Source organism: Coccinella septempunctata, chromosome 5 (assembly GCF_907165205.1).
Source record: "Coccinella septempunctata chromosome 5, icCocSept1.1, whole genome shotgun sequence".
Taxonomy (NCBI): Eukaryota; Metazoa; Arthropoda; class Insecta; order Coleoptera; family Coccinellidae; genus Coccinella; species Coccinella septempunctata.
Window position 1 is genome coordinate 29,488,950 of NC_058193.1, and position 22,486 is coordinate 29,511,435.

General features: G+C 37.6%; 1 protein-coding gene across 1 annotated transcript; it reads left to right on the forward strand.

Annotated features, from left to right (window-relative positions):
- Positions 1-1,352: 1,352 nt before the first annotated feature.
- Positions 1,353-22,467, forward strand: LOC123312810 (dynein axonemal heavy chain 2). Its single transcript, XM_044897310.1, has 55 exons — positions 1,353-1,498; positions 1,584-1,820; positions 2,417-2,887; positions 2,943-3,403; positions 3,552-3,809; positions 3,924-4,145; positions 4,201-4,347; positions 4,409-4,623; positions 4,681-4,981; positions 5,286-5,525; positions 5,582-5,752; positions 5,825-6,017; positions 6,089-6,437; positions 6,492-6,738; positions 6,853-7,101; positions 7,231-7,400; positions 7,498-7,827; positions 7,896-8,082; positions 8,134-8,499; positions 8,557-8,802; positions 8,879-9,098; positions 9,150-9,312; positions 9,568-9,884; positions 9,969-10,165; positions 10,226-10,534; positions 10,608-10,899; positions 11,048-11,346; positions 11,407-11,609; positions 11,672-11,857; positions 12,083-12,506; positions 12,767-13,176; positions 13,231-13,541; positions 13,879-14,147; positions 14,205-14,492; positions 14,819-15,000; positions 15,055-15,262; positions 15,616-15,840; positions 15,902-16,128; positions 16,185-16,356; positions 16,409-16,621; positions 16,737-16,961; positions 17,017-17,401; positions 17,647-17,831; positions 17,885-18,084; positions 18,272-18,435; positions 18,538-18,684; positions 18,739-19,045; positions 19,098-19,314; positions 19,370-19,561; positions 19,833-20,017; positions 20,167-20,514; positions 20,568-20,710; positions 20,822-20,976; positions 21,605-21,851; positions 22,244-22,467. The coding sequence occupies exons 1-55, from the start codon at positions 1,381-1,383 to the stop codon at positions 22,396-22,398; spliced, it is 13,548 nt and encodes a 4,515-aa protein (XP_044753245.1). The 5' UTR covers positions 1,353-1,380; the 3' UTR covers positions 22,399-22,467.
- Positions 22,468-22,486: the final 19 nt, after the last annotated feature.

Here is a 22,486-nt window from a genome sequence, read left to right on the forward strand (position 1 = left end):
TGTTCTGAAATTAATTGTACAAAAGTATACATATGAAAAATATTAAATTGATATTATCTAATTAATTGTGTTTTCTTTCCTTGTGTGCTTGTTCCTAGAAAAGGGAGCATCAGCGTTTTGCCCAAATATCAGTAATATTTGTTTTCTCGACCTGGAAATGCTCTCAAACGATTGAGCTGGACTAATCAATTGATTGATGAGGTCGATGGTCAAATTAAGGTTAAGGGTCATTTAAAAGGAAGCAATGCTTGTTTTAAATACAGTTCCATGTGAGTTCATTCACCATGTGCACCTATACTGGCAGTCCTAAGTAGCTATATACCAGATGACAACTTCCTCCATTGAACTACAGTACAGTGGATCGTTTCAGTTAAAAAAATACGTTAATTGTACCATAATAACGTTTCAATTTTCTCCCATTCTTTAATTAAAGTTAGAAAAGACACTGTGTTGTTAGACATATTACTATGGAAATGAAGAATTTAGGCAATTTGTAAAATAGTAATTCGAAACATTTTATGATGTATTGATCAAACATAATACGTTACTATGTGGGTGTAATCCACAGGGGAAAAGTTTTCATTCAGTTCCAAAGAAATGTTTGTGTGTGTGTGTGAGTTTCGATTGAGTTCTGATATAATAACGAATTCGAGCTCAATCTAATCTGCAACCATGGCTGAAGTCCTATCGGAACAAAATGAGGAAGATAGTGGAACGGAAATTGATTCATTATTCACTGTGGAAGAAGAGGAAGGTGAATTACTAGTTACTTGAAATGAAATGTGAAAAATTTCCTACGCACATGCAAACGCGTTCCCGAAAAATTCTCGTATAATTGATATCGGCTCTGGTCATCATCAAATCACGACTTCATATCTTAGAGGAGAATAGGGATGTTAATTCGAATATTTCAGATAGAAAAGGTGGTGGAAGATTTTCACTTCTCCAATGAAATTTGAAGAAGCGCAGAAAAAACGAAACTCTCTGTAACCATGGTCTATAATGAATATTTCACTTGACTACCCCTTCAAATTTTCGAATAAGGATGAACGTAGTCGAGTAACACATTTCAAAGTACACTTGCCTTCAACGTTTGAATTTAATTTTCGATTTAGAATTTTTCAATTTGTAGAATTCAACAATAAATTTTTCACAATAATTATATTGCCTAACAAGAAAGGATATTGACTTTCGTAATATTTAATAGAGAAAGATCTCCATTGTATTACCCGTTCATACCTTCTCTACTCTCTCATTGTTACTATCAATAATTGATAACGTAAAAATAGGAAATCAAGTATTCACGTGTTATTAGAGCTTTGACATAAAAAAACTTGTTTTGGTGTGATATCGAGAAATGTCCATTTAATTTTCAAAAAAATGGAAGATACAATTTCTCAGAGCACCGCACAAACAGAAGAATATTCCATACCAGCACCCTCATTGAAAAAGGATATCCCTGAAGACGTCGACTCGTTATTTTCTTTGGAAAAAGAAGGTGCATCACATCGTTCAGAATCCCTTAACTCTTTCATTACAAGACCATGATCGGATGTTGGACTAACATTTGATTTTTTTTCCAGAGAGAGTGGTTACACTTAGATCGCCTTCAGAATGTGAACAAACCTTCGGGATTGAATATGAGCCTGCCGATTTGGAGAAACTTGTTGAATTCGTGAAAGATTTCACTACGTTGTACGATTTGAGGCCAGAAGATTGGACGTTTGAACATGATAATGTTATATCGGAATTCTTCATAAATGGCAACGAGCCCTTGATGATGATTTACTTCATCCAAAACGAATTGCGTGTCACGCTTGGTAAGAAAGAAACATTTACCTTTATAATCAGCTCTTTGATAAGTGTTTCGACTATATTAAATGAACAAAAATTCTGTTCCGGTGAGTTTATTCAGTCTTCCTAAGATCTAAGACCTAAAAGAATCCTTACACGCCAAAAATGGTTTCAACGATTAGGTTGTGAAGAATGTTATTTGTGAAGAATTTGTGGTCGAAAGATTGTATATATTAAGGAGAGTTGCATTGCACTATAAACTTAAGATACACTGCTCAAAAATTGATGTGGATATTCGAGGGAAAACTTACTTTTTTTATCTTAAATCCAATCTTCAGTATTGAAGTGCATACCATGTGGAGAGGCGCATTTGCGTATCACGCACACATAAAATATGGTCCTCATGAGACATATATTAATTGTTTGTTTGTAATTGGTTGTTGTTTTTCTTGGTCCGTATGTGCGATAATAGGCTATTACAACTCATCTGGGGTTGTGTAGTATCAATTTTGTGGATTTACATGTTTAACATGTCTTTGGAACTAGAACAATTGGTGTGAGTCCGTGTGGGCGAATGTTTGGGTGGCGAGAACGGAGTTAACGGTATAATCTTCATCTCCAGGTGTCCCAGAAGCGCCATTCATGGATGCCACCTACTTTTACCGAAGCGAGCCGAACCAAATTTTTACCGTCGACAATTTCCACGACACCATCAATTTCGGCACCATGGACAACAATATAGAAGGCTGCTTGTTGGCCGTTATGCAGAACGTATATGCCCCTGTCTTCTTTAGCAGCACCCATTGGCCGGACAGCGTGAAAAACGATTTTGGTCATAAGTTGCACATGTTCTTGGCAAAGTTGACCGATCTGCACCACAAACTGTTCGGTTTAACCGTTCTGTACATACCGCACGAGAGCATTAATTTACAGATTGAGGTTGCTAGCAAAGATAAGGAACTGGTGAAGAGATTGGAGGGTATTGTGGTTTATTGGACTAAACAAGTGAGGGTGGGATTGCAAGATCAAGATCAGACGACTCCAGAAGATTTGCTTGTTCCTACTGATGAGATTCAATTTTGGAAATATAGATGTAAGTTAAAAATAGATCCTTTTGATGGTTTTATATTGAAAATTTTTTCCTTCAGATAAAAATTTGAGAGGTTTGAGTTACCAACTGGAAAATAAGGGCCTGAAACAAGTTTGTGACATACTGGTAGCAGTACAGTCGACCTACGTCAGACAATTTCTTGTGTTAGTCGATGAGATTAAGTACAATGTTGAGGAAGCTAAATCCAACATAGAGTACCTGCAAGTGTTACGTGAACCGTGCATGATTCTCAACGATGCAGATGATCCAAGTAGGATTCCTGAAAATATACCTAATATTTTGCAGTTGGTCAGATTCATCTGGCTGAACAGTCCATTTTATAACACACCTGAAAAGATAACACTTTTATGCAGAGCTATAAGTAATCAAATCATCATTCAGTGCACTGATTACATCAATCTGGATGTTGTGTTTGAAGAGAGGGCAACGAGGAAAGCCATAGATATGTTCAATACCTGCATTGACTGCCTTACTCAATATATAAAACTATATGTGTTGGTGAGTATTTTCTATTGAGTGACTGGTTGATTCTTCAAAATGAGATTGTCTCTTATCTGAAATCTTGATTATTGCCTTTGTCAAATTGATGGAGTGATCATAGTATGCTGAAAGAACTACCATTTTCAATTCCATTTCATTTGATCAGATATCGGAGTCTCATACTATGTTTGGGGAAAAACCATGGAAATTAAACACTGCACCAATATTCAATCATGTTGATTCCTTGATTCAACGTTGTAAAGACATGATAGAAATCTGCGAATCTATGATTACCTTCGGAAGATATGATGAAACCGAAGTGCTACCTAAACCTACATTTGGGGGATCCAGAGGACAAGAATTCGAGAGTTGGGTGGACAAAATCGAGGTTATGTTCAATAGGAGTTTAGCTGAAGTGGAAACAGTAAGTTAAATCAATTTTACAAGGGGTTCTAGATCTAATGCTGTTATTTTTGAGAAACTGATGAGGAATTTTGTGGTGTTGTGTATTACCTTCCATTTATCTTGATTTAAACAGAAACGAACCATCATCTTCGACGTCCAAGTAGCCGATTGGTATGATGAAATTCTGAAATTTCGAGGTAAAATGAAAGACATCGAAGTGGTGATGGAAAATCTAACAAATGCTGTATTTGACGAAGTAGCCAATGTTGAAGAAGGGATAGAAAGTTTGGCAGCTATGTTCAATTACTCCAAGAGGAAGACACTTTATTCGTTGTTTGAAGGAAAAACCTTATACGTAAGTGGTGAAATAGTGGTTGAACTGCGAACGCATTTCGAATTTGGTGTTTAAGGTGTACCAAATGTTCAGACAAGAAATCCAGGATATTAAACAAGATCTCATAGATGAAGGCGACCAGCATCCCTCTCGTTTACCTTTCTATGCTGGCAGGGCAATGATAGCTCGTATGAAGAAGAACCGACTAGTACTGATTAAAAAAGTATATAATTTGTTTATATCGCTGATAGAATATTATTGAATTTGATTCTATTTGTTTTCAGTTGTTTGACGATGCAAAATGGCTGATGCCTTGTAGTTTAGCACCAGAAATTTTTTCTCAGTATGAAAAATTGGTGGCATCAATAGACGATAGAGTTCTCAACTTATTTAGAAAATGGTTGGACAGTCTTGGTGAAGGTCTCCCCGAGAGGTTAAACAGGCCTTTGATGATCAAAAGCACCTATCGTTATGGACTCCTGGAATGCAACATGGATAGGTTTGTGATATTCATAGCAACCACTCTAAGGACACGCTTTAAACGTTTCCTTTTCAGAACGTTGCTGAAAGTTTTCCATGAGGCAAAATATTGGGAATCACTAGGCTATGAAATACCTACTTACGTTAACTCTGTGTATCAAAAATCGAAAACCATTAGGATAATCTACGAAAGCGTGCTTGCTGTCGTTTTGGATTACAACAAGATATTGACCTCTTTATCAGATGAAGAGAGATTGCTCTTCAAACCCATCATTTCCTCTGTCGAAAAGAAAATATCACCAGGTTTATCGAAGCTGACTTGGGGTGCAGATGTTGGGGATGAATACATTGAAGAATGCAGCAATAATACGGCGGAGGTAAGTGAAGAAAACACACTGCTCAAAAATTGAAGTGGATAATTTGCCTATATGTAATAATATATAAAGGGATATAAAAATCGCTTTTATATATTATGTACTGATGTATAAAGTTATGTGTCTACATACGGTTAACCTGCCTGAAATGGCAACAGTAAGTAAGACTGCTTTAGAGCTACAACAAAGTAGAGAAATCCTATTTGGTCTGGATAGGCAGCGGGACAATCCATTGGTTTAATGCTATGAATATTTGTAAAATCAGTAGTTCAAATGGGTGTTGGTGAATTACTATATTTTATTTCAGTTACAAATATTTGTTGATACATACAAAACCTGCAACCTAAAAATAGTTTCAATTTGCGAGAAAATCTGCGATACCCCTTTAATCAATTTGACCTCGAATTATGCCTTCGAATTGGAAGAACTGCAAAGGGAGCTGAGTTCCTATATGAAGAAAACTATCGACAAATTGGTCGCTTATTATGAGGAAATAATTGAATACTTGATTGTTGTCTTTGAAGGATTTGAGATTCACATGACCGCGGTAAGAAATATTTAACGAAAATTAGTTTGTATGAAGTTTACGATGAATATTTTCAGATGGCTAATCAATGGATAAAATATATCAATAATTTCGATAAGCTTGTGGAAAAAGCGCTCAGAGTATGCTGTAAAAATTCGTTAGAAACAATGTACGAGGCTGTACATGGAGACGACATTACTGGTCCTAATCCATTACTCAAATTAGTAGTTAATCTCAAAGAAAACACTGTAAGAAACTCAAATTTGATTTATTTGGCGTTTTTCACCAAATGCATGATTTTTACCCAATGCACCTTGCAGATATCTTTCGATCCAGGACTCACAGATGTGGCTGGTGTTATTTCTAATATTCTACCGAAAATGGTGCAGAACTTGAGGTCTGTTCCACGCCTGAACGATAAGTTTCACGTTGCTGCAACTCAGTTCACACCGTTTTTCCGAATTATCGAAGAGGATAGGGAATGCATGAAGCTGCAGGAACTCCTGAACGAAGGTATACGCGGCTTTTCTTTCCCATTGCTGATTCGATTATTCTAAAACTTTTGGTCGGTTTACCATTTTTAGAGGTAATGATAAACGCGGAGAACATTCACGAATACATGAAGATTTGGGAACCTTTCCGCGATCTCTGGGAAATAGACAAAGATAAGTTCATCCAGAAATACGAATCTAAGAATCCAAACGCAGCATCTTTCGACGCAAACATGGGCAGGTATACGGAGTTCGCCAACAACGTCCAAATGCAAGAGACGGTGGTGCCAGTTCACTTCAGCTTGATCAACTCTGATCTGCTGAAGAGGGCCATAATCGAACATTGCATCAAATGGCAGGAAAAACTGGCCGAGCTACTGTTGAAATTGACGGTGAAGAAAATCAAACATGTCCATTCTTATATCGAAGAGAACGTAGTGAAGTATGTACCGGAAAATCTTGAAATATTGTTTTTATTACACTGTTATTGTCGCAGGATAAAGCAAGAACCGAAAACGCTGAAAGAAATGCAGGACGCTATATTACTGCATAGAAAATTGAAGTCTGAAGTGCCTGATGAGGAAGCTGTGTTCCCCACCATTACTGAACAGATGGAAGTTCTGGATAAGTATCGAGTTGCTGTGTCTGATGATATAAGACAACTTGAGAAGCAGATATCAACTGCCTGGGCAGAATATCTAGAAGCCCTGGACGAAGCTGAGAAAATGTTGGGATATTCTCAGGTAGTGATCGAAGATCTCAAAAGAAATGGACAAGTTATCATCTAAATCTCCTTCCTGTGGGCTCGATTTTTAGTTTACAATAAGATTTAAACTTTTCGTTGTATTTTTCTTAAGGATACCTTCAAGAATTCACTACTAGAAAGTGCACAGTCTCTACGGTATGAAGCGGCACAAATGATGGATGACTTTTTGGTGAAAGGACCGTTTGGAGCGGATATTAATCCTAAGGACGCTTTAGCTTATATAGCAAACATGAAGGAGATTATAGCTAAAATGAGAGAGAACGAAGAGCAGCTTCGGAAAGATCTTGCTATTTTTGGCCTCAGTTTACCGGACTGTGAAGAGCTCACTAGATTGGAAAAGGTATATACAAACTGGCTTTTATTTCAATCCTTTCTAAAAAACGAAATAATTTCCAATTCTTTCAACTGTTGCTATTTCAACTGCAAAGATGGATTATTGAATGGACTCTCGATTCTCTTTAATCCTTAGGAACTTGCAACATTAGAGCTAGTATGGCAACTTGCAGATGAGTGGGAAACGGCTTGGGAAAAATACAGGGATGGCATCTTCTGGGAAATTGAAACTGAGGAAATGGAGGAAAAAGCTCAAACTCTCTTCAGAAAATTGACGAGATTGTCTAGGGAACTGAAGGAGAAAAAGTAAATCTTATTCAATCATCAACATGTCCGTTTTTTATAGAACCCTTTTTGAGAGGAACACGTTGTGAAGGGTGTTTTCAAACAATTTTTTCTTCAGTTGGGACATTGTGGAGAGTACTCGTTTGAAGGTCGATGCCTTCAGAAGGACTTTGCCCTTGCTGTCCGACTTGAAGAATCCAGCTATGAGACCCAGACACTGGGATAGAGTCAGGACTGCAATGAACAAAGAATTTGACGAGAATTCCCCAGACTTCAACATGGGGGCTATTTTCGCAATGGAGTTCCATCTGTTTGCCGATGATATAAATGAAATTTCAAATGCTGCTACGATGGAACTACAGATTGAAAAAGGATTGATCGCTATTGCTGAAACATGGAAGGTAATGACTATTGAAATGATTCCTCACAGGGATAAAGGAGTATACAGGTGAGTTGTAGCGTACATATCGATAAAATATCGATATATCGATAAAATATTTTATTCTTTCTACTCAGAATCAAATCGGTGGATGAAGCGTTTTCTACACTCGACGAAAATATGGTACAGTTGTCTACGATGAAGAGTACTAGATTCGTTGAACCGTTTCAGAAAGAAGTTGATTTTTGGGAGAAAACCCTTACATACATAATAGAAACTTTGGAAATAGCACTCATTGTCCAAAGGCAATATTTGTATCTAGAGGTGCGTATTTATCAGCATCAAAACATTTCTACAAATTAATTTCATTCTTAGAATATATTCTTCGGTGAAGACATACGAAAGCAGTTACCCAAAGAATCTGAAGATTTCGAAAAAATCTCAAACGATTGGAGGGATATCACGATCAATATATTCGAAGCAGGAACGGCACTTAAAGCAACACATTACAAACCGCCACCTTATCTCTTCAATAAATTGAATAAGATGAACGATAAACTGGAAATTATTCAAAGAGCACTGGAAAGATATCTCGAAACCAAGCGATACGTATTTCCTAGATTCTACTTCATATCGAACGATGATATGTTGGAAATATTGGGAAATGGGAAGAAACCAGAAGCTATACAACCGCATCTGAAGAAACTTTTCGATAACTTGACGAAGATCAAAATACAGAAGGTACCTGGCATTTCACATAGCTTTCTTCATTTCACATTGTTCCATTTCAATTCGTAGAATATTGGAATCAACAAGCTGGAAGCTGTTAATATGTATTCTGATGACGGCGAAGAGATGATTCTAAGCAAAAGCGTGATTCTTGAGGGCGCAGTAGAGTTGTGGTTGGTAGAACTGGAGAAATCTATGAGGTTGACTCTAAAAACCGAATTCAAACCATGCAGAAGCGCCCTTAAGAAGATGTTGAACAAAAGAGATAAATGGTTGATGACTTATTGTGGTCAGCTTTGTAACGCTTGCAGTCAGGTAAAAAAAAATAGAGAGTGTGCAATTAATATTTGTGAAGTTCCTGTTTCAATTATATTATCATTCTCTTATAAAGATTCAATGGACTACTGATTGCACCAGAGCGTTGGTGCATGCCAAAATTATGGAGAGTAAAAAACCCTTGAAACGTTTGAGAAGGAAACAAAATCAAGTCTTAGGTAAACTCTCCGAACTGAGTAGAAGGGACCTGACTAAAATTCAGAGGCTCAAGACGAACGCTCTGATCACCATCGAAATTCACAGTCGCGATGTGATTGACCGAATGTACAAAGCTAGTAGGTGGAAAATGAAGTGAATTACTCGTAAAATACAAGGGAGTTTTTCAGATTGTAGAGACACGAATTCGTTTGAATGGTTTTCACAGTTGAGATTTTATTGGGACAGAGATGTTGACGACTGCGTTATAAAACAAACGAACACTTCTTTTTGGTATGGTTACGAGTATAATGGTAATTCTGGGAGGCTTGTAATCACCCCACTGACCGATAGGTGAGTTAAACATAGAAGTTTATCCGGTTTTATGTTTAAGTCATCAATCCTGATGATCAATTTTCTAGTTAACTATAACTCCCATTTATACAGGGTGAGTCAACGGTGCCCAATAGGTCGATAACTCTCAGACATTTTGGACTAACGCTTTAATAAAAGTTTCTTCGAATCGTCTATTATTTTTCAGATGAAGTTGCATAGAACGCATTCATTAAGACATACCCTCTATGTATAATAATACAAAATACTTTCCAGATGTTACATAACCCTAACAACTGCCCTCCATCTGTTTCGAGGGGGAAGCCCCAAAGGTCCAGCTGGAACTGGGAAGACTGAAACTGTTAAAGACTTGGGAAAAGCCATGGGAATGTGGGTTATTGTAAACAATTGTTCGGAAGGTTTAGATTATAAGAGCATGGGTAAATGTTTCTCCGGACTGGCCCAAACTGGAGCATGGGGTTGTTTTGACGAATTCAACAGAATTAATATTGAGGTGTTATCTGTTGTTGCCCAACAAATTTTATCAATATTGAGCGCCATTGCGCAAAAGATGAAAAGGGTTGTATTTGAAGGTGAGAAATCACAATTTGAGCTTCAATCTTTCAATATTAATTTCAGTCAATTACTTTCGTTATCGCTTTTTATATTTCGTTTAGGTGCGGAAATCAACCTTAAATCAACGTGTGGAATTTTCATAACAATGAATCCAGGTTATGCAGGTAGAACTGAGTTGCCTGATAACCTTAAATCGATGTTTAGACCTATATCTATGATGGTACCGGACAGTGGAATCATAGCTGAGAATATCCTTTTCAGTGATGGGTTCCAAAACACCAAAGTACTGGCCAAAAAAGTAAGCCACGTTTGATGGTTTTAATGTGTAGTTATATCTTCATTGGTTGTGAATATTCAGGTGTTCACGTTGTATCAACTGGCGATGAAGCAGCTGAGCAAACAAGATCACTACGATTTCGGATTGAGATCTATGGTGGCCTTGCTCAGATACGCAGGTAGAAAGAGAAGGATGCTATCGCATTTACCGGAGGAACAAGTGGTGTATTTAGCGATGAGGGATATGAACGTCGCCAGATTCACCTCAGACGATCTACCCCTATTCAATGGTATCATGTCGGATATATTTCCAGGTGTTTCTATCCCAACTGTTGATTATATGGACATGAATACAGCTATCATAACGTACATGCAGAAGAATATTCTTCAGGTATCATTTTTTCATCCACAAAACTGTCATCAGGATCTCAGCACATGTAGTTGATTCCAATTTCGTTTTACAGCCAATCCCAATCGCCATGACTAAAGTGATCCAGTTGTACGAGACCAAAAGCTCTAGGCACTCAGTCATGATCCTTGGTAAAACGGGAACTGCGAAAAGTGTGACCTGGCAGACACTCCAAGGTGCGATGGGCATCTTATGCGATCAAAAAAAGGTGGGTTACCAGAAAGTTCAGGTATTCCCCATCAATCCGAAGGCGCTCAACCTTGGCGAACTTTACGGGGAGTATAACTTGGCAACCAACGAATGGTTGGATGGCGTGATAAGCGCCATCATGAGGACAACTTGCTCAGGTTTGTTTCGAACTGTTTAGTGAGTGAGGACGTGTATCAAGGTCATCACTCAATGTGTGGTTGGTTGTTCAAAAATTGAAATATATTAGGCAAACTTCTCAACGTGATTTTATGATGCGTTTTGGATTTTTGTAATGACTGTTTCCAGATGATTCCCCTGACGAAAAATGGATCTTATTCGATGGGCCTGTGGATGCTGTGTGGATAGAGAATATGAACAGCGTAATGGACGACAACAAAGTACTCACTCTGATCAATAGCGACAGGATAACGATGCCTGAACAGGTTTCCTTGCTGTTCGAAGTCGGAGATTTGTCAGTGGCATCTCCCGCCACCGTTAGTAGATGTGGAATGGTTTACAATGATTACAAGGACTGGGGATGGCTTCCTTATGTTACATCCTGGATCCAGAAACAGGCACATAGAGGAAAGAAGTTTCAAGAATCGGTATGTTTTCAATGAATCATCTATCATTGAGTTTTCTATTTTTGTTTGATAACGTTTCAGATTATGGTCCATTTTCACAATTACCTAAACTACGTTCTTGACTTTAAAAGATTGAATTGCGAGGAAACCGTTGTTTGCGCTGAATTGAATCTCGTAAAATCGTTATGCATACTTCTTGAAATATTCGCCACTAAAGAAAACGGTGTCAATCCAGCGAATGAAGAAACATTCGAAGATTATATGAAGCTCTGGTTTCTCTTTTGGTAGGTTACAGAAAAAACTGAAACAAACAAAATTTCGTCAACGAATTTTATTGATATTGTAGTCTGATATGGTCGGTATGCTGTACTATAAATGAAGCGGGTAGAAAAAAAATGGACGTGTTTCTTCGAGAAAAAGAGGGCTGCTTTCCTCTCAAAGATACGATATATGAGTATTATGTGGATGTTCGAAGTAGGTGTTTCGCCCCCTGGGAAGAAAAATTACCATATGCGTGGAGATATGATTCTAAGTAAGATGACAAAGAAATGAAAATCTTAAATTTTTCATTAGTCAAAACTTGGTCAGCTTCACACACATCACACCAATACACCATTACCACATCTTCATCGGTGGTTAATAACACATCCTAGAGTGAAAAATCATATGATTCAGTTTTTAGTTTCTTAATCGAACACCAAACCATGACTATAGATAATTTAGCAATGATAGTGATTGATTAATTAAAATTTTTCAGTGCTCCGTTCTTCAAGATTATAGTACCTACAGTGGACACTATACGATACGAATATCTGCTAGCTGCTCTTTTGGACAATGGTTTTCCCGCTCTAGTCACCGGACCTGTCGGAACTGGAAAGACTTCGACGGCTCAAACTGTGCTGAACGCTATGGACAAAGAAAAATATATGATTTGCAATATTAACATGTCCGCACAGACGTCATCTCTAAATCTTCAAGATTTCGTTGAGAGCAAGGTAGAGAAAAGGACCAAAGGTGTATTCGTTCCTATTGGCGGTAAGAAGATGATAAGTTTTCTTGACGACTTGAATATGCCGGCTAAAGAAACGTATGGTTCACAACCGCCTCTGGAACTGCTCAGGCAATGGATTGACTATGGGTTTTGGTACGACAGGTTGAAACAGACAAGAAGATATATTCAGGTGAGTTAGCATAACTTTCACTATGAACTGTAACGTAAACTTAATTTTTTTTTCGTTATTTGTGAGTTTTTGACAATTTATCGAATATTATTTCATGACTCAATGAATAAAATCTCTTCAACCCTAAGTTTGACCTTGAAAATTGCATTTTGAAGGTGAATGATGTTCCCTCATCCCTCTTGAAATCAATTTTGTTTTACTGGCTCCTGTAAGCTAACAAATTTTATAAGGATCTCCATAACAAAGTTGTCCCTTTATAGAACATGTTCATCCTGGCAGGCATGGGACCACCAGGGGGCGGGAGAAATGTCATAAGCGATAGACTTCTGAGTAGGTTCAACGTGATCAATATGACTTTCCCAGACGATTCCATAATACTCAGGATATTCGGTACCATGCTGTCGCAGCATATGGCAGGGTTCGACGACGAAGTGAAAATGGTGGGCAGGGATATTCCAGAGACTACACTGGATCTGTATAACAACGTTTCGAACACTATGCTACCAACACCGACGAAAATTCACTACTTGTTCAATCTCAGGGACATTTCTAAAATTTTTCAAGGACTTTTGAGGTCCCACAAAGATTATCAAAGTACCAAACAAGCTTTCTTGAGGTTATGGATCCACGAATGCTATAGAGTGTTCTACGATAGGCTCATTGATGACAAGTATGAGGATTTGTTTTAGGAGAAGTGCATTTGTTGATCTACTGATAATTTCAGAGATCGCGAATGGTTTCTGGGGCAAATGAACGAACAACTAGGTAGTCATTTCGAGCTTACGGTCCATGCTTTATGCCCGAAGAACGAAATACCATTTTACGCCGATTTCGTCAACATCTATCACATTTACGAGGATCTGATGGATCTACCCGGTCTGAGGAAGTACTTGGAAAACGAAATGGAAGAATACAATGTGTCGCCAGGTGTTGTTCCCCTGGATTTGGTGCTCTTCAAAGACGCTATCGACCACATTTGTAGAATTGTTAGGGTCATTTCCCAACCCAGAGGAAATATGCTTTTGGTAGGAATCGGTAAGTGGAAATAAGGCTTATTTGAAACTACCTGCGCCCGCCTGCTACAGAGAACAAATATTCTTTAGGAACTTAACTTCACTTAACTCCAATCCACTCCACTCAACTCTACTCTGCTCCACTCAAATCTGCACTACTCCACTCAACTGTACTATGCTCCACACTAGTGTACTCTACATTCTTGTAGTCTAAAGCTTCACTAGGAGAGTACCCATAATCAAAAAAAGAGTTGGTTCAGTTCAGATATAAGGAGCAAAACCCAAAAAACTTAAAAAAAGACAGATATTCGAAAATTACAGATCGATATTTATTAATACATATTGAATCTCTGCCTTAGGTGGAAGTGGAAGGCAGTCATTATCCAGAATATCCGCTTATTTGTGCGAATATAATACGTTTCAAATAAACGTCACAAGAAGCTATAAAACACAGGAGTTCAAAGAAGATCTGAAAAAATTGTATAACTTAACCGGCGTCGACAACAAAGCCACCTCCTTTTTATTCAACGATACTCAGGTAATCGAAGAAAATTTCTTGGAAATCGTTAACAATATGCTCAGTAGCGGAGAAGTGGCCAATCTCTTCAAACCCGAGGAATATGATGAGGTGAAAGTTATACCTTCAAATGTTGTAAAATCATGTTTTATCAGATTATCTTCTTAGGTGAAAAATAAGATTTATAACGCGGCTGTTAAAGCAGGAGCGCCACCTACTCAAGAAGGACTGTATAATTTCCTCATAGAGAGGGTCAGAAGCAATCTTCACATCGTTTTGTGCATGAGTCCGATCGGAAGCGATTTCAGGAACAGGCTAAGGCAGTATCCGGCCCTGGTGAATTGCACCACCATTGACTGGTTCACCGAATGGCCCAAAGAGGCGTTGTTGGAGGTCGCCTACAAGTATATTGCGGACGTTAATTTCGTTCAAAAGATAACCGGCGAAGATAAAGGGGTACGAAACACATTGCTCACCCATAATGACACACTGCATAAAAATTGAAGTGGATATTTGCAGAAAATTTAGTTTTTATCAAATTTTCTTCATTGCTGTGCATACCATGTGGAGAGGCGTATATTTTCGTATTACACACATACGAGATATGGTCCTTATGACACTTGAATGGCCTAATTGAAAAAATTACAAGAAACTCATTTCTTGTAGGTGTTAGATATTTTTTTGGGGTCCGTATGTGCGATAATGGGCTATTTCAGCTCATCTTTGCTCAAATTATCCACTTTATTTTTTGATCAGTGTAAATTCACCGAATTATCGAACAGGAAAGGCGGAGAGAATCCGTGTTGCTTTCGACGCAAGATAAAATGAGAACAGGATCGGCTGAAGTTTTTTCTGTTATACACGATTCCGTCGCGAAAAAATCCAAACAAATGGCCGAGGAAATGAAGAGATTCAACTACGTTACACCCACGAATTATTTGGAACTGGTGGCTCGCTATAAAATGTAACTTTAAAGGAAAATATTTTTTTTAAGTTTCTCAACACGAATTTTATACAGAATGTTGAAAGAGAAGCGCGATGAGATTGCCTCTCAAGCAAACAAACTACGAAGTGGCGTTTGGAAAATCGAAGACTGTAGGCAGAAAGTTGAAGTGATGTCTGTAGAGTTGGAAGAAGCCCAAACTAAAGTTGCAGAGTTTCAAGTCCAATGCGATGAGTATTTGGTGATTATCGTAGCCCAGAAGAAAGAAGCGGATGAACAAGCTGTAAGAGAATTCAATTTTATGAACGAATTTGGAGAAACTGTCACTGTTTTCGTTCAGGTCGGTACCGATTTCCATCGAGGTGGGGTTGTGTTGCTCTGACGAGGTCCAATCAGACCAAAACTATGGTCACCACCTACTCTTCTTCGATGGGACGGTCTTTCAGTCGGAATCCTGAACGATGGCAAGTGGGCTAGTTCGATTTAGATTCTAACATTTGTTGATAATCATATCGACGTGTGCATTGCGTCTGAATTGATTCTGATTACTGTAGTCACTGTTAAGATGTTATCTTATTTACATTGAAACTCAATAACGTTTGGGATTTTTTCATCGAGAGTTCTTCATTCTAACAGAAAGAAGTAGCAGTGAAAAGTGTTAAAATTGGCGAAGAAGAAACAGTTTGTAAAAGACTAGCAACGGTAGCACAAGCAGATTTAGATGAAGCCATGCCTGCTCTAAATGAGGCAATTGCCGCCTTAGATTCCCTAAGTAAAAAAGACATAAGTGAGCTGAAATCCTACGGTAAACCTCCAGAAAAGGTACAGATGGTCATGGAAGCTGTAATGATACTTAAGGGGGTAATGGAAACATCGAACTCCAGAACTTAAAGAATATTGAAAATTTTTTGGAATCTTACAGCTTGATACTTCCTGGGCTGAGTCTAAACGTCAACTAGGTGATATAAACTTCCTGCAATTGCTGAAGGATTTCGATAAGAACCATATATCGGAAAAGACCTTGAAAAAAATTGCTCAGTATACCACAAATGAGGAATTTCAACCTGATAAGGTCGGTATTGTCTCTTTCGCTGCGAAATCTCTCTGTATGTGGGTTATAGCGATCGAAAAATATGCGAAAGTTTGGAAGTAAGTGAAAAGTACCACCTCAAACAAAATTTTTCCGAACCATATTTTATCTACAGGGTAGTCGCCCCAAAGCAAGAAAAGCTTGAGAGCGCGATGGCATCTCTTCTAGAGAAGCAAAGAATGTTAGCTGAAGCACAGGCGAAATTGGCAGAACTGCAAGCCATGTTGGCAAAATTGCAACAAGAGTATGAAGAGAAATTACAGCAAAAAGAAGAGCTGAATAAAAAGGTGAATTCTGATCAATTTACATTGCCGGATTGAGAATTTGATTCGTTTCAAGGCTGAACTGTTGAGGCTGAAACTAGAACGGGCTGCTATGTTAGTTGAGAATTTATCCGGTGAAGCTCAGAGGTGGGGGGAGTCGGTTGTAGAGCTCGATGCAGCCTATGAATTGCTTCCTGGAAACTGCCTCTTGTCCACTGCCTTTGTTTCTTACCTAGGACCTTTTGTCACGGTTTATAGACAGCAACTTATGAAGCTTTGGATTGATGAAGTAAATAATATGTTTTATATACTATATATTTTTCTCGATGGAAAATAGTTATATTTTTTTATCAGTCAAGCGAATGAATCTCATACACTGGAATTGCTAAGATCATTTTTTTCAGGTCATGAATCAGGAGATTCCCTGCAATAACGACTTCAATATAATAAACTTTCTAACGGATCCAACACTTGTGAGAGAATGGAACTCACAAGGACTTCCAGCTGATAGTTTCAGCACGGAGAATGGTATTATAGTAGCTAAAAGCTCTCGTTGGCCTTTGCTCATTGACCCGCAATGCCAAGCAATGAAATGGATAAAAGCAAAAGAAGGAAAGAATGGTTTGAAGGTGATAATATCCTTGCTAATTGATCTGAAGGAATTAAATCATATTATTCCCACAGGTGATAGATTTCGGCATGACCAACTTCATGAAAGTTATAGAAAATGCTGTTCAAATGGGTTTGCCAGTATTGTTGCAAAATATTATGGAGACAGTGGATCCCTCAATCAATCCGATCTTGGCTAAAGCTGTCTTCAAACAGGGCGGCATGAATCTGATCAAGCTAGACGATAAGATGGTTTCTTACAATGACGATTTCAGATTTTTCATCACTACCAAACTCACGAATCCCCATTATGCGCCTGAAATATCAACAAAAACGATAATTGTCAATTTTGCAGTGAAGGAAGAAGGATTGGAAGCCCAACTTTTAGGTATTGTTGTCAGGAAGGAAAAGCCTCAACTGGAAGAGCAGAAGGATAAGTTAGTAACAATAATTGCAAAAGGTAGGTACTTTTTCAGAAGTAACAACCTGAAATGGTCATGAGGACCATATTTTGAGTGTGATGGACAGACTATCTGAGCTGCAGTGAAGAAACTGAAATAGAATGAATTTTTTTTTTTTGTATTTTTGTAATTCACTAGGCTGAAGGACTTCGGTCGATGGCCAATAAAGAACAGTTATTATTATTATTATTATTAATAAAAGTTTTCTCTCTATATGGATAAATTAATGTGTTTTTTTCGCTAGGCAGGAGAACCTTGGTTGAACTCGAAAACGAACTATTAAGATTATTGAACGAATCAAGAGGTTCGATTTTAGAGGACGCAGAACTGTTCAATACATTGCAGGTATCGAAGGCAACTTCTCAGGCTGTGAAAAAGAGTTTGGAAGTCTCTGAAACAACAGAGGTTGAAATTGATTTGGCAAGAGAGGTGAACTTTATAATCATCATGGTTCAAGGGTTTGAATGGTTTCTTCGTTTCAGGGTTATAGAGCATGTGCTAAGCGAGCTTCAATATTGTTTTTTGTATTGAATGATATGGGTAGGATAGACCCAATGTATCAATTCGCTTTGGACTCTTACATTTTTCTGTTTGAGAAATCTATCGACAAGAGTGAAAAATCAGTTGTGCTACCAGAGAGAATTGTATTCTTGAATGATTATCATACTTATGCTGTGTACAAGTGAGTATGAAGGGTATTTCACGTAAAATGTTCATAAGTGGTATCTAAAGAACCGAATGAGATTTTTTTCGGAAATTTATGGATCTCATTCGGTACTCTAGGTACTTCTAGTGGACATTTTGCGCAAAACACTCTATATTTTCCGGAAAATAAAAAGGCCTGCACCAATTTTCTCAAATATTTTTAGAAATACATGCAGGGCTCTTTTTGAGAAGCATAAGTTGCTGTTTTCTTTCCACATGTGTGTGAAAATTTTGACTGCTGAAGGAAAAATTGTAGAAGCAGAGTACAACTTCCTTTTGAAAGGTGGTGTGGTCCTTGATAGAGAAAATCAAATAGATAAACCAGCAGGTACTAAAAAATATATGTATTTCAATATATTGTTGTTTACCTTATACTTTCAGTAAGTTTTTATTGCAATTTTTCATTGAATGAATTCACTTTTCAATTTAGCTTGGATGCCTGATGACGTCTGGGATAATATAACAGAGTTAGACAAAATAGGAGGTTTCCATGGTGTTATCGACACTTTTGAGCAATACACAAGAGACTGGCATCAGTGGTATACTAACACAGAACCCGAAGCACTACCTCTGATAGGTTTGTTACCAATTTTGGCACATAACATTTTATTGATGTTATTGAATATTCCAGGTGAATGGAACGATGTTTGCAACGAATTCCAGAAAATGTTGTTCATAAGATCGTTAAGACAAGACAGAACAACATTTTGTATCACAAACTTCATAACAAATCAGTTGGGTCCTCGGTTTGTTGAACCTCCTGTGCTGGATATCAAGTCAGTTCTGGAGGAGTCAGTACCGCAAACTCCCCTTATTTTCGTGCTTTCGCCTGGAGTAGACCCTACCACCGCTCTTACCCAACTTGCAGAATCATCCAATATGTCTTCAAAGTTCAGTTCTCTGAGTCTGGGACAAGGTCAAGCTCCGATTGCTACGAAGTAATCAAATAATCGAAATGGAATATTCAGGAGATAACGTTCAATGTTTCAGAATGATTCAAACTGGGGCCAAAGAAGGACAGTGGATATTTTTGGCTAATTGCCACTTGTCCTTGAGCTGGATGCCGCGCTTGGACAAACTGGTGGAAAATTTGCAAACAGGAAAAGTCAACAGCAAATTCAGGCTCTGGTTGAGTTCCAGCCCGAATCCAGACTTCCCCATATCTATATTACAAGCTGGAATCAAGATGACCACTGAACCTCCGAAGGTTAGAGTGAAAATCCAAGAAATATTCGAAGCATTTTTACCGAAGTTTGTTTCAGGGTCTCAAGGCAAATCTGAAAAGATTGTACAATTTGATTACGGAAGAGCAGTTTAGTGTGTGTCAGGCGAGAGAAAAATATAAGAAGCTACTTTTTTCTTTGTGCTTTTTCCACGCTATTTTACTGGAAAGAAAAAAGTTTCAACAGCTTGGTTGGAACGTTGTTTATAGTTTCAATGACTCGGACTTCGAAGTGAGTGCTACCAATCTTAATATACATATAATTTCGTTTCCTAGCTTCTTTCGGAGGAAAAAGAATGCTGAAAATCTTACGTGAAAAGGTGCCTGTGGAAGGTTCACGTTTCATATCTCTAACTACAAAGACAAGAAAGTGTTACGGTTTTTACTATTCTTTGTTTCTCTGAAAAAGAGCTCGGAAATGAATTTGGGGACACCGTGTACCCTTACTAGATGACTGGGTTTGGGAGAATGTTGTCATTATGTGACTGTTCCCATCCTTTTAGGTTTCTGAGAATTTGCTTACCATATATCTGGATGAATACCCTCAAACCCCTTGGGATGCTTTAAAATATCTCATAGCTGGAGTAAATTATGGTGGGCATGTCACAGATGATTGGGATCGAAGGTTGTTGATAACTTATATCAATCAGTTCTTTTGTGAGGACGCTATCAACATAGCATTTTACAGGTAACGTCCAAAAATTCTAAAAACAAATTGCGAATGTTATTTGAAACTGAATTAATAATCACCTTACTACTTTAATTTATCTTACGGGTGTGACGTATAAACATCTCAGCTATGTTCATTATGAATACCATTACTGATATTTTATTCAGATTGTCAAACTTACCGACCTACTACATACCAAGAGATGGATCTCTCCACTCGTATCAAGATTACATAACTCTCTTACCAAACATCGATAGACCAGAAGCCTTCGGTCAGCATCCAAATGCAGACATAACATCCCAGATAATAGAGTCCAGGAATTTGTTTGAAACTTTGATGTCCCTTCAGATACAATCATCATCTGGTCAGGCGGAAAGTAAAGAGGATAAAGTGGGTAAATTGGCTTCCGATGTGCTGTCTAAAATACCGAAAATTATCGATTATGAAAATACGGAAAAACTGATTGGTGCTGATAAAAAGCCTTTGGATGTTGTACTTTTACAGGAAATTACACGGTAGCTTTCTTGTAATGGTATTGGATCGTGAGTCTTATGAAATGTTATTGCAGGTATAATTACTTGCTCCTTTCTATCAAGAGTTCTCTAATCGACTTGCAGAAAGGTATTAAAGGTTTAGTTGTGATGTCTTCGGAACTAGAAGAGATCTTCATCTGTGTATATGATGGTAGGGTACCTTCCGGCTGGTTAAAAGGTTAATATTGATCAATAACAAAAGCTTCTTCATGATTGTAGATGCAGGTTAATCCTTGTGGCTCATCGTATTTTTATGGAATTGCAAATAACTGTAATTTCTTTTTTTCAGCGTATCCTTCGTTGAAGTTGTTAGGTTCCTGGACAAGGGACTTGGTGGCAAGAGTTGAACATTTTTCCTACTGGGCTGAAACGACACATCCACCTTTATTCTTCTGGCTAGCAGCTTATACCTTCCCGACTGGATTCTTGACTGCTGTCTTACAGGTAAATTCATATCTCAAAAAGAGTTGCTTGTGCTCAGATAACCATCAAATAACCCAAAAAAGTCAGATCATCGAAAATTACAAACACTCCATTCTATACAGGCTGATACTTTGGCTTATTAGACGTTTATGGAAACTAATGATAATTTTGTGCTGAAAATTTACATAATGAGGTTTTGGATGACGAACTTTCTACCTGATATATGTTCAGACCTCTGTTATTTACGGTTATACCGGAAACAGCCTACTACTGCTTTATTTCAAATGGCACATCCAGTATATGTTCGCATCGTAAGATTTGATGGCAATTTCAACAGTATACCATCCCTTGGTTATAAACTCGACAGTTTATGAGCTATTAGAATTCTAATAAAAATAAAAAAAAATGGTGAAAAGGAGAGGTCACACTTTTTGAATATTTCTTCTGGAGAGGTTTTCTGCTGTTTTGAAGTTTAAATTTACAGGGTGTATTTATGAAAATATCAAGTTGCACAAATCAAATTCATCAAACCTCAAGATTCTCAAATTACAGCCAATTTTTTATTTTATCAGTCGATTCTACCAAAAAAAAGGAGCTTTACTTTACTTATAATGATTTCACTGGACTATTACTCATTCTTCACTTGCAGACCACTGCTCGTAAAACAGAAGTTCCCATAGATTCTCTCAGCTGGGAGTTTACCGTTCAAACACTGGAAGAATATCAAATACAAATGGCTCCAGAGTCAGGAGTTTATGTGAGAGGCCTCTTTCTCGAAGGAGCCGGTTGGGATAAAAAACCAGCCTGTCTTATAGAACCTCAACCGATGCAGCTTGTATGTCCGATGCCGCTCATTCATTTTAAACCAGTAGAACAACAGAAGAAGAAGACAAGAGGTAAAAAGTCGATGTACAATCTTAGCTTTTAATGTCTCCCAAAAAAAATGTGTCCACCATGGATGCATAAAGTGATCATACTGGTCATAAACTATGTGTTTCCTTGAGCATTATGGTATTCATGAGTCTCATATATAGAACCAGAAATTATAGAGTTAACTCTATAATATTTGAGATATCTCTAGCAATATTGAAATGTCGGAAATAGCTCAAGCGAATATCTTCTCTCATATTATGGCTATTATTCTCTTGGATAATTCATCAAACTCAACTACATCTACATAGCAAACGTCATCTATATGAATAATAGTCATAATATGCTTGTGAAATAATATACTATTATTAAATGAGAAATGTATTATGGTAGTTATAACAATGTCGTTGATTTTTAGGGCTATATCAGTGTCCAACATATTACTATCCTATAAGAACCGGAAGTCAACATCAACCATCGTACGTTGTAGCTGTTGATCTGAATAGTGGAACTGAAACTTCCGATTTCTGGATAAAGAGGGGAACTGCTCTACTTTTAAGTTTAGGTTCCTAGAGTTCATCTTTCTTTAAGTATCAGTGTTATGTTGATAATAAAAGGAATATATTTTATAAGTTCTTAAAATGAGTTTTTATTATAACCT